The 13,411-nt window shown below is 41.1% G+C and overlaps 1 protein-coding gene across 1 annotated transcript; it reads left to right on the forward strand.

Moving 5' to 3' along the window:
- Nucleotides 1-15: 15 nt before the first annotated feature.
- On the forward strand, nucleotides 16-2,889 carry LOC107895831 (uncharacterized). The gene is made up of 3 exons (XM_016821048.2): nucleotides 16-260; nucleotides 617-2,203; nucleotides 2,289-2,889. The coding sequence occupies exons 1-3, from the start codon at nucleotides 16-18 to the stop codon at nucleotides 2,887-2,889; spliced, it is 2,433 nt and encodes an 810-aa protein (XP_016676537.2).
- The last annotated feature ends 10,522 nt before the right edge of the window (nucleotides 2,890-13,411 follow it).

Consider the following 13,411-nt stretch of genomic DNA (forward strand, 5'->3'; position numbering starts at 1 on the left):
CAAATGCAAAAAGACATGCAGGAACAAATGCAATCTCAGATGCAAGAGCAGCTAGCCAAGATTCAACAAGAGACGAAAGAGCAAATGATGGAGTCCCAAAGAGAGATGATGAGTCAGTTGTCCCAAATGCTGATGGGAAGAATGGATAAAGGAAAGGGTCCCATGGAAAATGTTGGGGAAAATAATGAAGACCCTCAATATCCTCCTGGCTTCACTCAGACACATGTACCGATACAACCTGAGATTAATTTACAAAGACCGTCTGTTACGATTAGGCCTCAGTAGATTCAGGATGGAGCTTCGATACTGATGAATTTCCAAGCCGGCTTAGGCTCTAACCCAGTTAATAACCCGAATTGTCCGCCTATTCCCGATTTGGATGAAGTCGCGGAAGAGGAAAAGGCAAGGATAGAATCGTAAAAAGAATTGGAAGAATGGTGTAAATGGCTGGAGGAAAAATTCAGAGCTATAGAAAGTGTCGATAGTCATCACGGGATTGATGCTAAGGACCTAAGTTTGGTTCCAGACTTGGTCCTTCCCCCAAGTTTAAAATGCCTGAATTTGAAAAGTACAATGGAATGAGCTGCCCTGAAGCTCATATCACTATGTTTTGCAGGCGAATGACGGGATACATCAACAATGATCAGCTATTAATTCACTACTTTCAGGATAGTCTGGTTGGGGCGACATCTAAATGGTATAACCAATTGAGCCGTGCAAAGATTAACTCATGGAAAGACCTAGATCAAGCCTTTATGAAACAATACAATCATGTGACGGACATGACTCCTGACAGGATCACTCTCCAGAATATGGAAAAGAAACCAAATGAAAGTTTCAGACAGTATGCGCAAAGATGGAGAGAAGTTGTTGTACAAGTTCAAGCGTCGCTTTTAATAAAAGAAACAACGATGCTCTTTATCAACACTCTGAAGGCCCCTTTTATCACTCATATGTTGGGGAGTGCCACCAAAAGCTTCTCAGACATAGTGATGACAGGCAAAATGATTGAAAATGTTGTGAGGAGCGGCAAAATTGAAGTTGGGGAAAGTACCAAAAGATCGGCCCCGAGGAAAAGAGATAACGAAGTGAACAACACGAGCACATTCAGTAAGGGTCAGTCCAAGTCACTCACTGTAAATCAACCAAAGACAGTGACCACCAATCAACATGACACTGTGAGACAAGAATCCAACACGAGGGAGAACACAGAAAGGCCACAGTTCACCCCTATACCTATGACGTATAGGGAGCTGTACCAGAACCTATTCAACGCTCATGTAGCGTCCCCTTTTTACCTGAAGCCACTGCAGCCCCCGTATCCCAAATGGTATGACACAAACGCCCAATACGAATACCATGTGGGAATCACCATGCATTCGATCAAAAACTGCACTGCGTTCAAGAAGCTAGTTGAAAGAATCATTAAAATAGGGATTGTGAGGTTTGATGACCCAGCCGTACCCAATTTAGCAGGAAACCCACTCCCCAATCATACCGACCAAGGAGTAAACGAGATAAGCGAAGGTGGAAGCAAAAAGATCAAGTATGAGATTGCAAAGGTCAGGACCCCATTGAGACAGGTTTGGAAAGAGATGGTCAAGAGAGGATTAATCGTGTTGGATTCGAGAGAAGAATCTAAAAAAGAGAGGAACTACTATGAGTTTCACAACAAAGTGGGGCATGAAATTCAGGAGTGTGTGGAGTTCAGGGCCCTGGTACAGGACATGATGAATAATAGAGAAATGGAGTTTTATGAAGAAACTGAAAACCCCAGAGAGGGAGATATATGCGCGTCAGAGGGAGAATCGACGGCGCAGACAGTTAACTGCCCCGTGGTTATCATATCACGACCCAAAAATAATGAAGTAGGAGTGCAAATGCCACCGAGAGTCATAATCCAAATACCTGCAGTCTTCCCCTATAAAGACAGCAAGAGGGTCCCATGGAATTACGACTGTAACGTGACGATCCCAGGAAAAGAAAACATGGTTGACACTACAAAAGAGGACCAAGATAAGGGCTCCTATACACGTAGCGAGAGACACTACGATTCAGCAAGCGAGAGAGCAGAACCCTTAAAAAGAAAAGCCATATTGGTCGAACAGAAGAAGGAAAAAGTGGCCAAATCTGAACTCCTTGTTAATGAGCCGGTCAACGAAGAGGAGGCCAAGGAGTTTTTAAAATTTCTAAAGCACAGCGAGTACAGTGTGGTGGAACAGCTACGTAAACAACTAACTCGTATCTCAGTGTTGGCCTTACTCCTAAGTTTGGGAAGTCCATCACAGCACGCTGATGAAAGTCTTGAATGAAACATATGTTGTTAATGATATCTCCGTCAACAAGCTAGACCACTTGGTTAGCAACATAAGTGCCGATAACTTTATCTTCTTCAATGACGACGAGATACCACCTGGTGGCAGGGGGTCGACTAAAGCTTTACATATCACCACGCGTTGTAAGGGATATACACTACTAGGAGTACTGATTGACAATGAGTTAGCCTTGAACGTCTTACCATTGACTACACTAAACAGATTACCTGTAGACAGCTCTCACATGAAAGAGTGCCAGAATATAGTGAAGGCATTCGATGGTACGGAGAGAAAAGTGATGGGCAGAATTGAGATACCTCTTTTTATCGGGCCAAACATATATGAGGTGGATTTCCTGGTGATGGATATCAAGCCTTCATACAACTGCTTATTGGGGAGGCCCTGGATACATTCAGCTGGGGCAGTGCCTTCATCGTTGCATCAAAAGTTGAAGTTAGTATCAGAGGGGCGGTTGATAACGATAAATGCTGAAGAGGATATCATTGCAGCTGTAAGCAGTGATGCACCCTATTTGGAGACAAATGACGAAGCAATCGAATGCTCATTTCTGTAACAGCCCTATTCTAACCCTAGTCGGGAAGTGGTTTCGGGACCGCTAAATCGAGTCGCAGAAATAATTGAATATAATATTTTATATCTAAAATATGTGATCATGTATGTGTGAAATTTGAGTGCTTTGATTTTTGTCAAATTAAATGTGTTTCTAAATAAAAAGGACTTATGTGAGAAGCTTTGAATATATGTGTGGCTTATTTTAAGTGATTTGTGACAGCCCAAAATTTACCCTAGTCGGGAAGTGGTTTCGGGACCGCTAAACCGAGTCACCGAAAGGTTTGAATGTGATGTTTATTGTCTAGAATATGTAATCATGAATGTGTGAAAATTTCAAGCTTCGATTTAGTCGATTGCATGTGAATTTAGTCAATAGGACTTATATGAGAAAATTTTAAAATGTGATAGGTCAATGCATGAGGACCTATTAGTGCATGTGGAAGAAAAAGGGGACTTGCATGTCAAATTCCCCCTCCCTAATATGTAGTGGCCGGCCATGCTATGGGTGGAAACATGTCACCAACATGTTGTGTTAGTGATGTATGGTAAGGAAAATAAAATAATAAGCATGATAATTAAATAATGAAAGGAAGGGTGATGAAAAAAAGAAAAAAAAAATAATAATAATGGTCTCATGCATACACCCCATTGCCGTGAGCTAAAGGAAGGAAAAGAAAGGTTTTGTTCATCCTTTTTCAACCTCTTTTGACCAAAAATCCTAAGGAAGAGGATTAGGAGGAAGTTTGGCCATGCATGTAACTAGATTGAGGTATGTTTAATGTTATTCTTTGAGATTCATGTATATTTTAAGTTGTAAGTTCAAAATCTACCTAGCCATGGTTCAAACTTTGTTAAATGATGGAGATGACATTCGGCCATGAATGTTACGTTCTTGGTTGGTATTTTGATGTCTTTGGTGATGAGGTAAGGAGATGGTTGACTTTGGGTGTTTAATAAAAGGGTTTGGATGTGAGAGTGTGTGAGAAGTAGAAATGAGGAGTCTTAGCAACTCCATGAAGGTTCGGCCATGGTAGTTTGAGGATTAGAGATTTTATTTCTTGTTGAAAATTTGATGAATCCTAGTGTGTGAAGTGTTTGAACCAACTAAGGATTAATAGATGCATGGGTACAAAGTAGGAAGAATCGGCTACTATGGTTGACACCAATGCCGAATGTAAAGATGTTATAGTAAATAATGTATGTGATTTGAGTTGATAATGTGAAAAAGGATAATTAGATGTATTATAAATGATATAAAGATTTTAGAAATTATTTTGGTTAGGTGTGTGTATGATTAAGTATATTCGGCAATATACTTAAAGTGAGTACTTGATATTATATGGGAGTATGTATATTCGGCCACATGAGTGAATATATATATGATGTTAAATTTGATTATGTATAATGGGCATTAAGATGTGGAACTTAAGAAATGTAGTCATATGTGGAATTACATGATGTTATAGTTGACATTGTACACACATACATCCATTCGGCCATCAACATGAGTAATTAGTGAGGATGGTTGCCGAATATACAAACATACATAAGCATGTGTAATTGAATTATGAATGTTTAACAAGATGGTTAAACTAGTGAATTATTGATTAAGCTCAAGGAGCTAAAGGAGGAGAATCAAGCAAAGGCAAAGAAAAGATCACTGAGTAGCCGAGTTGGAACCGTCTTACCCAACACAAGGTAAGTCATTAAGCATGTAGTTGGTATTATTTCAAATGGTCATAATGTTTATGTATTGATGCTGAATGGAATGAATAAATATACATATATATATATGCATGTACGTATGTGATGATGAAATTGTTGAATGAAAAGAAAAGAGGTAAGATGTACTGAGTTGTTGATCTCGGCACTAAACGTGCGGGTATAACAATTTATGACCATGAGATTGGCGCTAAGTGCGCGGGATTAAATTGTACAGCACTAAGTGTGCGATTTGACTATGTTGCACTAAGTGTGCGAAATGAATATGATGCACTAAGTGTGCGAATTGACCATGCGGCACTAAGTGTGCGAGTTTAACTATGTAGCACTAAGTGTGCGATTTGATTACGTAGCACTAAGTGTGCGAGTTGATTATATAGCACTGAGTGTGCGGACTCAATATACATTCGTGAATCATTATGGACACTATGTGTGCGACACTATTGAGTCGATCGCGGACAGCGGATCGGGTAAGTGTCTTGAGTACATGGCTAATAGGTGCTATGCTTATACTTGGTGTTGAGCTCGGTAAGTTTGAACCTATGTGACAAATATACTTGAAGTCACGTACATAAAATTTATCGTAGGATGGGTGAAAAGCCGTTTAGTCGTTTGATTGTAACGAAAATAAATTGATTTATGAAAATGCTTCAATGTCCTATTGATGAGTATATGGAATGTGAATGCATGAATTGATATGAAACTGAATCGATAGGTTGGAGGAACTATGGTATGGTTCGGTATGGATGGAGTAAATTGTCTCGTTCCATTTTGTTTCCTCTTGTGATAATGTTATTGATGGAGGGTAGTGCATTGCTTATGACTTACTGAGTTATAAACTCACTCGGTGTTTCCTTGTCACCCATTATAGGTTGCTTGGACTCATCTATTTTTGCGGGGTCAGGCCGTCATCGAAGTCATCACACCGGATAGCAAGTTTTGGTACTTTCTTCTTAGTTGGCTTAGAAGAACATTTTGGCATGTATAAGCTATTACGTTGTGTTTGAACTGTGGCATGTAAACTTTAAGCCATGCGAAAATGGCACGAATGTTCGATTGAGTTGGATCAAGGGTAGGCATGAAATGGACCTAGTTACTTTCGTAACAGATGCTGGCAGCAGCAGTGTCATGAGATTGAAAAATCACTAAAAATAGTAGGAGTGGAATTAATTGATGAATAAATTATGTAATCGAAGCTCGATGAGTCTGTTTTCATGAGGAAGTAACGAAAAGATCAGATGGGTAGTATATTAAGAGATAATCAGATTTTTGTGGGACAGGGCCAGAACGGTTTCTGGATTCCCTGCTCCGACTTTGGAAATTCATTATAAATTAACCAGAGATAATTAGGGGTCGTACCATATATGTACAGATTCCTCTCTGAGTCTAGTTTTCATAGAAACAAACGACATCAGTATTGAAGCCCCGTGCAGGGAGATATCCAAGTCGTAATGGGCAAAGTTCAGTGTAGTCGACCCCTGCAACATGGGAGACTTTGACTAATAAACTGTACTAATTGGCCCGACCAAAAATTCTAGAAAAAAATACATAGATGGGCACATGAGTCTAGTTTCTGGGAAAAATTACAAAACTGATTTTTGAGTTACGAAACTCAAGATATGATTTTTAAAACGACTAGTACACAGATTGGGCAGTGTCTGGAAAATAAATTTTATAAGGGGGTTAAAGTCAGTTAACACCTCGTGTTCGACTCCGGTGTCGGTTTCGGGTTCGGGGTGTTACATTTGATTGGTATCAGAGCTATGGTTTAGTCGGTTCTAGGACTACCATAGCGCGTATGAGTCTAGCTATACATGCCGAATGTTAATGTTTAAATGTGTGATGACTTCTGACGGTTGAAATGTTTTTGTTTTGATTAGTAAATGGACCCCGGTGAAGAAAGAACCCTAGCGGATGACGTTGGGAGCGTAGCGGCTGCTCCTGCACAAGGGACGCCGCCTGTTGAACCTCAGTCATCTGCGAATAATCAAGGTGAGGGGGCTAAACAAGCCTTCTTTACCATGATGAATGAGTGGGTCGCGCAATATGCCCGAACCAACCCGGCTGTCCAACAATTCCCAAATTTGAATAATCCACCCAAGAGCCTGTAATGCCATCAGTCGCTGATCCTGTGAGGCTGAGTAAGCCACCTGTAGACTTGATTAGGAAGCGTGGGGCCGAGGAGTTCAAGGCCATAGTAACTGATGATGCCGAAAGTGCCGAGTTCTGGCTTGATAACACCATTCGGGTGTTCGATGAATTGTCATGCACACCCGACGAATGTCTAAAATGTGCTGTATCTTTGTTGCGAGACTCAGCCTACTATTTGTGGAGGACCTTGATTTCCATAGTCCCGAACGAGCGAGTAACTTGGGACTTCTTTCAAACGAAATTCCGAAAGAAATTTATTAGCCAACGGTTCATTGATCAGAAGCGTAAGGAGTTCTTGGAACTCAAGCAAGGCCGTATGACTGTATCTGAATACGAACATGAATTCGTAAGACTCAGTAGGTATGCCCGGGAGTGTGTAGCTGATGAGGTTGCTATGTGCAAAAGATTCGAGGAAGGATTGAATGAAGATTTAAAGCTACTAATGGGTATTTTGGAAATAAAAGAATTCGTAACACTAGTCGAACGAGCCTGCAAGGCGGAAGAACTTGGAAAGGAGAAGAGGAAGGCTGAATTTGAAGCTAGAGATTATCGTAAAAGATCGACGGGTAAAGCTCCGTTCTCAGCTGTAAAGAAGTTCAGGGAGGACATTAATAAGTCGAGGGCGACTGCGGGAATTTCCATCAGGGCAAGACCATCGATGGGCTCCCGAGCTACTTCGGTAGCTAGTGTGGGCAATAATCGTCACGAGAAACCTGAATGTCCCCAATGTGGAAGACGACACCTAGGTGAATGTTGGGGCAAGTCTACTAGCAGGGCCTGTTACGGATGCGGTTCGAAGGACCACTTCATTAGAGATTGCACGGAGCTGGATGAGAAGAATAAGATTCAAGGTGCAAGACCTAGTGGAGTGACATCTAGAGGTAGACCACCGAGAATTTTAGGAGGCAGGGGTGGTAGTCAGAGGGGGGCCTCTGATACGGCCGATCGAGCCGAGAACCGTACTCCTGCTAGAGCATATGCCATTCGCGCACGAGAGGAGGCATCCTCCCCCGACGTCATCACTAGTACCTTCACTCTCTTTGATACTAATGTGATTGCATTGATTGACCCTGGTTCTACTCATTCATATGTATGCGAAACCTTAGCAACCAGTAAGACTCTACCTGTTGAGTCTACTGAGCTCGTAATTCGAGTATCAAACCCTTTGGGTCAATGCGTACTTGTTGATAAAGTGTGTAAGAGATGCCCTCTAATAATCCGAGAATCCTGTTTTCCGGCCGATTTGATGCTTTTGCCGTTCGACGAGTTTGATGTTATTCTTGGTTTGGATTGGTTAACCGCGCATGATGCGGTTGTGAATTGCAAAAGCAAGACTATCGATTTAAGGTGCGCAAATAACGAAATAATCCGAGTTGAGTCTGCGGACTTAAGGGGGGTTGCCAGCTGTAATATCAGCAATGTTGGCCCAGAAATATGTAAGGAAAGGGTGCGAAGCATACCTCGCGTATGTACTTGATGACAAGGAGTTAGAAAAGAAACCCGAATCGGTGCCGGTGGTTTGTGAATACCCGGATGTTTTTCCTGAAGAGTTACCGGGTTTGCCACCTGTTCGGGAGGTAGAGTTTGGTATTGAGCTTGTACCTGGAACTACGCCAATTTCGATCGCTCCGTATCGTATGGCACTAACCGAGTTAAAAGAGTTGAAAGCTCAGTTGCAAGAATTGACGGATAGAGGTTTCGCTCGACCGAGTTTCTCACCTTGGGGTGCACCAGTATTGTTCGTGAAAAGAAGGACGGAACCATGAGGTTGTGCATTGACTATCGTCAACTGAATAAAGTGACGATAAAGAATAAGTATCCGTTACCGCGTATTGATGATTTGTTCGATCAATTAAAGGGAGCATCGGTGTTTTCAAAGATAGATTTGAGATCGGGTTATTATCAGTTGCGGATTCGAGATTCGGACGTACCCAAAACTGCTTTCAGAACGAGGTACGGTCACTACGAGTTCTTAGTGATGCCGTTTGGGCTCACTAATGCCCCTGCGGTGTTTATGGATTTGATGAATCGGATCTTCAGGCCGTATTTGGATCGGTTCGTAGTTGTGTTTATTGATGACATCTTGGTCTATTCAAGAGATGAGACCGAACATGCTGAGCATCTGAGGCTAGTGTTGCAAATTTTGCGGGATAAGCAGTTATATGCTAAGTTCAGTAAGTGTGAGTTCTGGTTAAGAGAGGTTAGCTTCTTGGGTCATGTGGTATCCGCATCGGGTATTCGAGTTGACCCGAGCAAAATTTCAGCCATACTTAACTGGAAGCCTCCGAGAAATGTTACCGAAGTCCGGAGCTTTCTAGGGCTCGCCGGTTATTACCGACGATTTGTCAAAGGTTTCTCGATGATAGCCACACCAATGACGAAGCTACTTCAAAAGGATGTTAAGTTCGAATGGACAGAGAAATGTCAGAAAAGCTTCGATCAACTGAAAACTCATTTGACTGAAGCTCCAATTTTGGTGCAACCCGAATCGGGTAAAGAGTTTGTCATTTATAGTGACGCATCCCTACTTGGGTTGGGTTGCGTATTGATGCAAGAAGGTCGAGTTGTGGCCTATGCGTCGAGACAATTGAAGCCACACGAGAGAAATTATCCGACCCATGATCTCGAACTAGCCGCCATTGTGTTTGCATTGAAAATATGGCGACATTATTTGTTTGGTGAGAAGTGCCATGTGTTTTCGGATCACAAAAGTCTCAAATATTTGATGACTCAACGAGACTTGAATCTGCGACAAAGACGTTGGCTTGAGTTGTTGAAAGATTACGAGCTTGTCATTGATTACCACCCGGGAAAGGCTAATGTGGTTGCGGACGCCTTAAGCCGGAAATCACTGTTTGCTTTGCGAGCGATGAATGTACACTTGTCTGTTCTACCTGAAAATGTGTTAGTAGCTGAATTAAAAGCCAAACCATTATTGACTCATCAAATTCGTGAAGCTCAGAAAGTCGATGATGAATTGGTTGCAAAACGAGCTGAGTGTGTTCCGAACAAGGAATCGGAGTTTCAGATTGATGATGATGGTTGTTTGAGGTTTAGAAGTCGTTTGTGTGTTCCAAGGAATTCGGAACTCATTCCGATGATTCTGAACGAAGCCCATTGTAGCCGAATGTCAATTCACCCGGGGAGCACGAAAATGTACAACGACTTGAAACGTCGGTTTTGGTGGCATGGTATGAAACGAGACATCTCCGACTTTGTTTCGAGATGTTTAATATGTCAACAAGTGAAAGCGGAACATCAAGTGCCTTCAGGGTTACTTCAGCCGATCATGATACCCGAGTGGAAATGGGACCGAGTCACAATGGACTTTGTGTCCGGACTGCCATTGTCCGCAAGTAAGAAGGATGCGATTTGGGTTGTTGTTGATAGGCTGACTAAGTCGGCTCACTTTATCCCCGTGCGTACGGATCTTTCATTGGATAAACTAGCCGAATTGTATGTCTCTCAGATTGTGAGATTACATGGAGTACCTATTTCTATCGTGTCGGATAGAGATCCGAGATTCACCTCACGATTTTGGAAGAAATTGCAAGAAGCTTTGGGTACCAAGCTGCATTTTAGCACCGCTTTTCACCCCCAAACCGATGGTCAATCCGAGCGGATAATTCAGATACTTGAGGATATGTTGAGATGTTGCATCCTCGAGTTCAGTAGTTCATGGGAACGGTATTTACCTTTGATTGAATTCGCTTACAACAATAGTTTTCAATCAAGTATTAAGATGGCACCTTATGAGGCTTTGTATGGTCGTAAATGCCGTACGCCATTGTTTTGGACCGAGCTTGGTGAAAGTAAAATTTTCGGAGTTGATTTGATTAAAGATGCCGAACAAAAAGTAAAGGTAATCCGCGAAAGTCTGAAGGTAGCCACAGATCGTCAAAAATCGTATGCGGATTTAAAACGAAAGGACATTGAATATCAGGTGGGAGATAAAGTGTTTCTTAAAGTGTCACCTTGGAAGAAGGTACTCAGATTTGGCCGTAAAGGCAAGTTGAGCCCGAGATTCATTGGGCCGTACGAAATTTCCGAACGAGTGGGGCCGGTTGCATATAGATTGATTTTGCCCCCTGAACTTGAAAGGATGCACGATGTCTTCCATGTTTCAATGCTTCGACGTTATAGATCCGATCCGTCACATGTGATTAATCCCTCAGAAGTTGAAATTCAATCTGACTTGAGCTATGAAGAAGAACCGATTCGTATCCTAGCTCGTGAAGTGAAAGAGTTGCGAAATAAAAGGGTTCCGTTGGTTAAGGTGTTGTGGCTCAAACACGGGATCGAGGAAGCAACCTGGGAACCCGAGAGCTCGATGAAAGAACGATATCCAAACCTATTTACCGGTAAGATTTTTGAGGACGAAAATTTCTTAAGTGAGGGAGAGTTGTGACAGCCCAAAATTTACCCTAGTCGGGAAGTGGTTTCGGGACCGCTAAACCGAGTCACCGAAAGGTTTGAATGTGATGTTTATTGTCTAGAATATGTAATCATGAATGTGTGAAAATTTCAAGCTTCGATTTAGTCGATTGCATGTGAATTTAGTCAATAGGACTTATATGAGAAAATTTTAAAATGTGATAGGTCAATGCATGAGGACCTATTAGTGCATGTGGAAGAAAAAGGGGACTTGCATGTCAAATTCCCCCTCCCTAATATGTAGTGGCCGGCCATGCTATGGGTGGAAACATGTCACCAACATGTTGTGTTAGTGATGTATGGTAAGGAAAATAAAATAATAAGCATGATAATTAAATAATGAAAGGAAGGGTGATGAAAAAAAGAAAAAAAAATAATGGTCTCATGCATACACCCCATTGCCGTGAGCTAAAGGAAGGAAAAGAAAGGTTTTGTTCATCCATTTTCAACCTCTTTTGACCGAAAATCCTAAGGAAGAGGATTAGGAGGAAGTTTGGCCATGCATGTAACTAGATTGAGGTATGTTTAATGTTATTCTTTGAGATTCATGTATATTTTAAGTTGTAAGTTCAAAATCTACCTAGCCATGGTTCAAACTTTGTTAAATGATGGAGATGACATTCGGCCATGAATGTTACGTTCTTGGTTGGTATTTTGATGTCTTTGGTGATGAGGTAAGGAGATGGTTGACTTTGGGTGTTTAATAAAAGGGTTTGGATGTGAGAGTGTGTGAGAAGTAGAAATGAGGAGTCTTAGCAACTCCATGAAGGTTCGGCCATGGTAGTTTGAGGATTAGAGATTTTATTTCTTGTTAAAAATTTGATGAATCCTAGTGTGTGAAGTGTTTGAACCAACTAAGGATTAATAGATGCATGGGTACAAAGTAGGAAGAATCGGCTACTATGGTTGACACCAATGCCGAATGTAAAGATGTTATAGTAAATAATGTATGTGATTTGAGTTGATAATGTGAAAAAGGATAATTAGATGTATTATAAATGATATAAAGATTTTAGAAATTATTTTGGTTAGGTGTGTGTATGATTAAGTATATTCGGCAATATACTTAAAGTGAGTACTTGATATTATATGGGAGTATGTATATTCGGCCACATGAGTGAATATATATATGATGTTAAATTTGATTATGTATAATGGGCATTAAGATGTGGAACTTAAGAAATGTAGTCATATGTGGAATTACATGATGTTATAGTTGACATTGTACACACATACATCCATTCGGCCATCAACATGAGTAATTAGTGAGGATGGTTGCCGAATATACAAACATACATAAGCATGTGTAATTGAATTATGAATGTTTAACAAGATGGTTAAACTAGTGAATTATTGATTAAGCTCAAGGAGCTAAAGGAGGAGAATCAAGCAAAGGCAAAGAAAAGATCACTGAGTAGCCGAGTTGGAACCGTCTTACCCAACACAAGGTAAGTCATTAAGCATGTAGTTGGTATTATTTCAAATGGTCATAATGTTTATGTATTGATGCTGAATGGAATGAATAAATATACATATATATATGCATGTACGTATGTGATGATGAAATTGTTGAATGAAAAGAAAAGAGGTAAGATGTACTGAGTTGTTGATCTCGGCACTAAACGTGCGGGTATAACAATTTATGACCATGAGATTGGCGCTAAGTGCGCGGGATTAAATTGTACAGCACTAAGTGTGCGATTTGACTATGTTGCACTAAGTGTGCGAAATGAATATGATGCACTAAGTGTGCGAATTGACCATGCGGCACTAAGTGTGCGAGTTTAACTATGTAGCACTAAGTGTGCGATTTGATTACGTAGCACTAAGTGTGCGAGTTGATTATATAGCACTGAGTGTGCGGACTCAATATACATTCGTGAATCATTATGGACACTATGTGTGCGACACTATTGAGTCGATCGCGGACAGCGGATCGGGTAAGTGTCTTGAGTACATGGCTAATAGGTGCTATGCTTATACTTGGTGTTGAGCTCGGTAAGTTTGAACCTATGTGACAAATATACTTGAAGTCACGTACATAAAATTTATCGTAGGATGGGTGAAAGGCCGTTTAGTCGTTTGATTGTAACGAAAATAAATTGATTTATGAAAATGCTTCAATGTCCTATTGATGAGTATATGGAATGTGAATGCATGAATTGATATGAAACTGAATCGATAGGTTGGAGGAACTATGGTATGGTTCGGTATGG

Source organism: Gossypium hirsutum, chromosome A07, assembly GCF_007990345.1.
Source record: "Gossypium hirsutum isolate 1008001.06 chromosome A07, Gossypium_hirsutum_v2.1, whole genome shotgun sequence".
Classification (NCBI taxonomy): Eukaryota; Viridiplantae; Streptophyta; class Magnoliopsida; order Malvales; family Malvaceae; genus Gossypium; species Gossypium hirsutum.

Coding starts and splice junctions, on each gene's coding strand:
- LOC107895831 (XM_016821048.2), top strand. CDS start 16: ATGCAGGAACAAATGCAATCTCAGATGCAAGAGCAGCTAGCCAAGATT. Junction 261..616: donor GAGATTAATTTACAAAGACC/GTCTGTTACGAT, acceptor TATGTTTTGCAG/GCGAATGACGGGATACATCA. Junction 2,204..2,288: donor AAATTTCTAAAGCACAGCGA/GTACAGTGTGGT, acceptor AGTCCATCACAG/CACGCTGATGAAAGTCTTGA.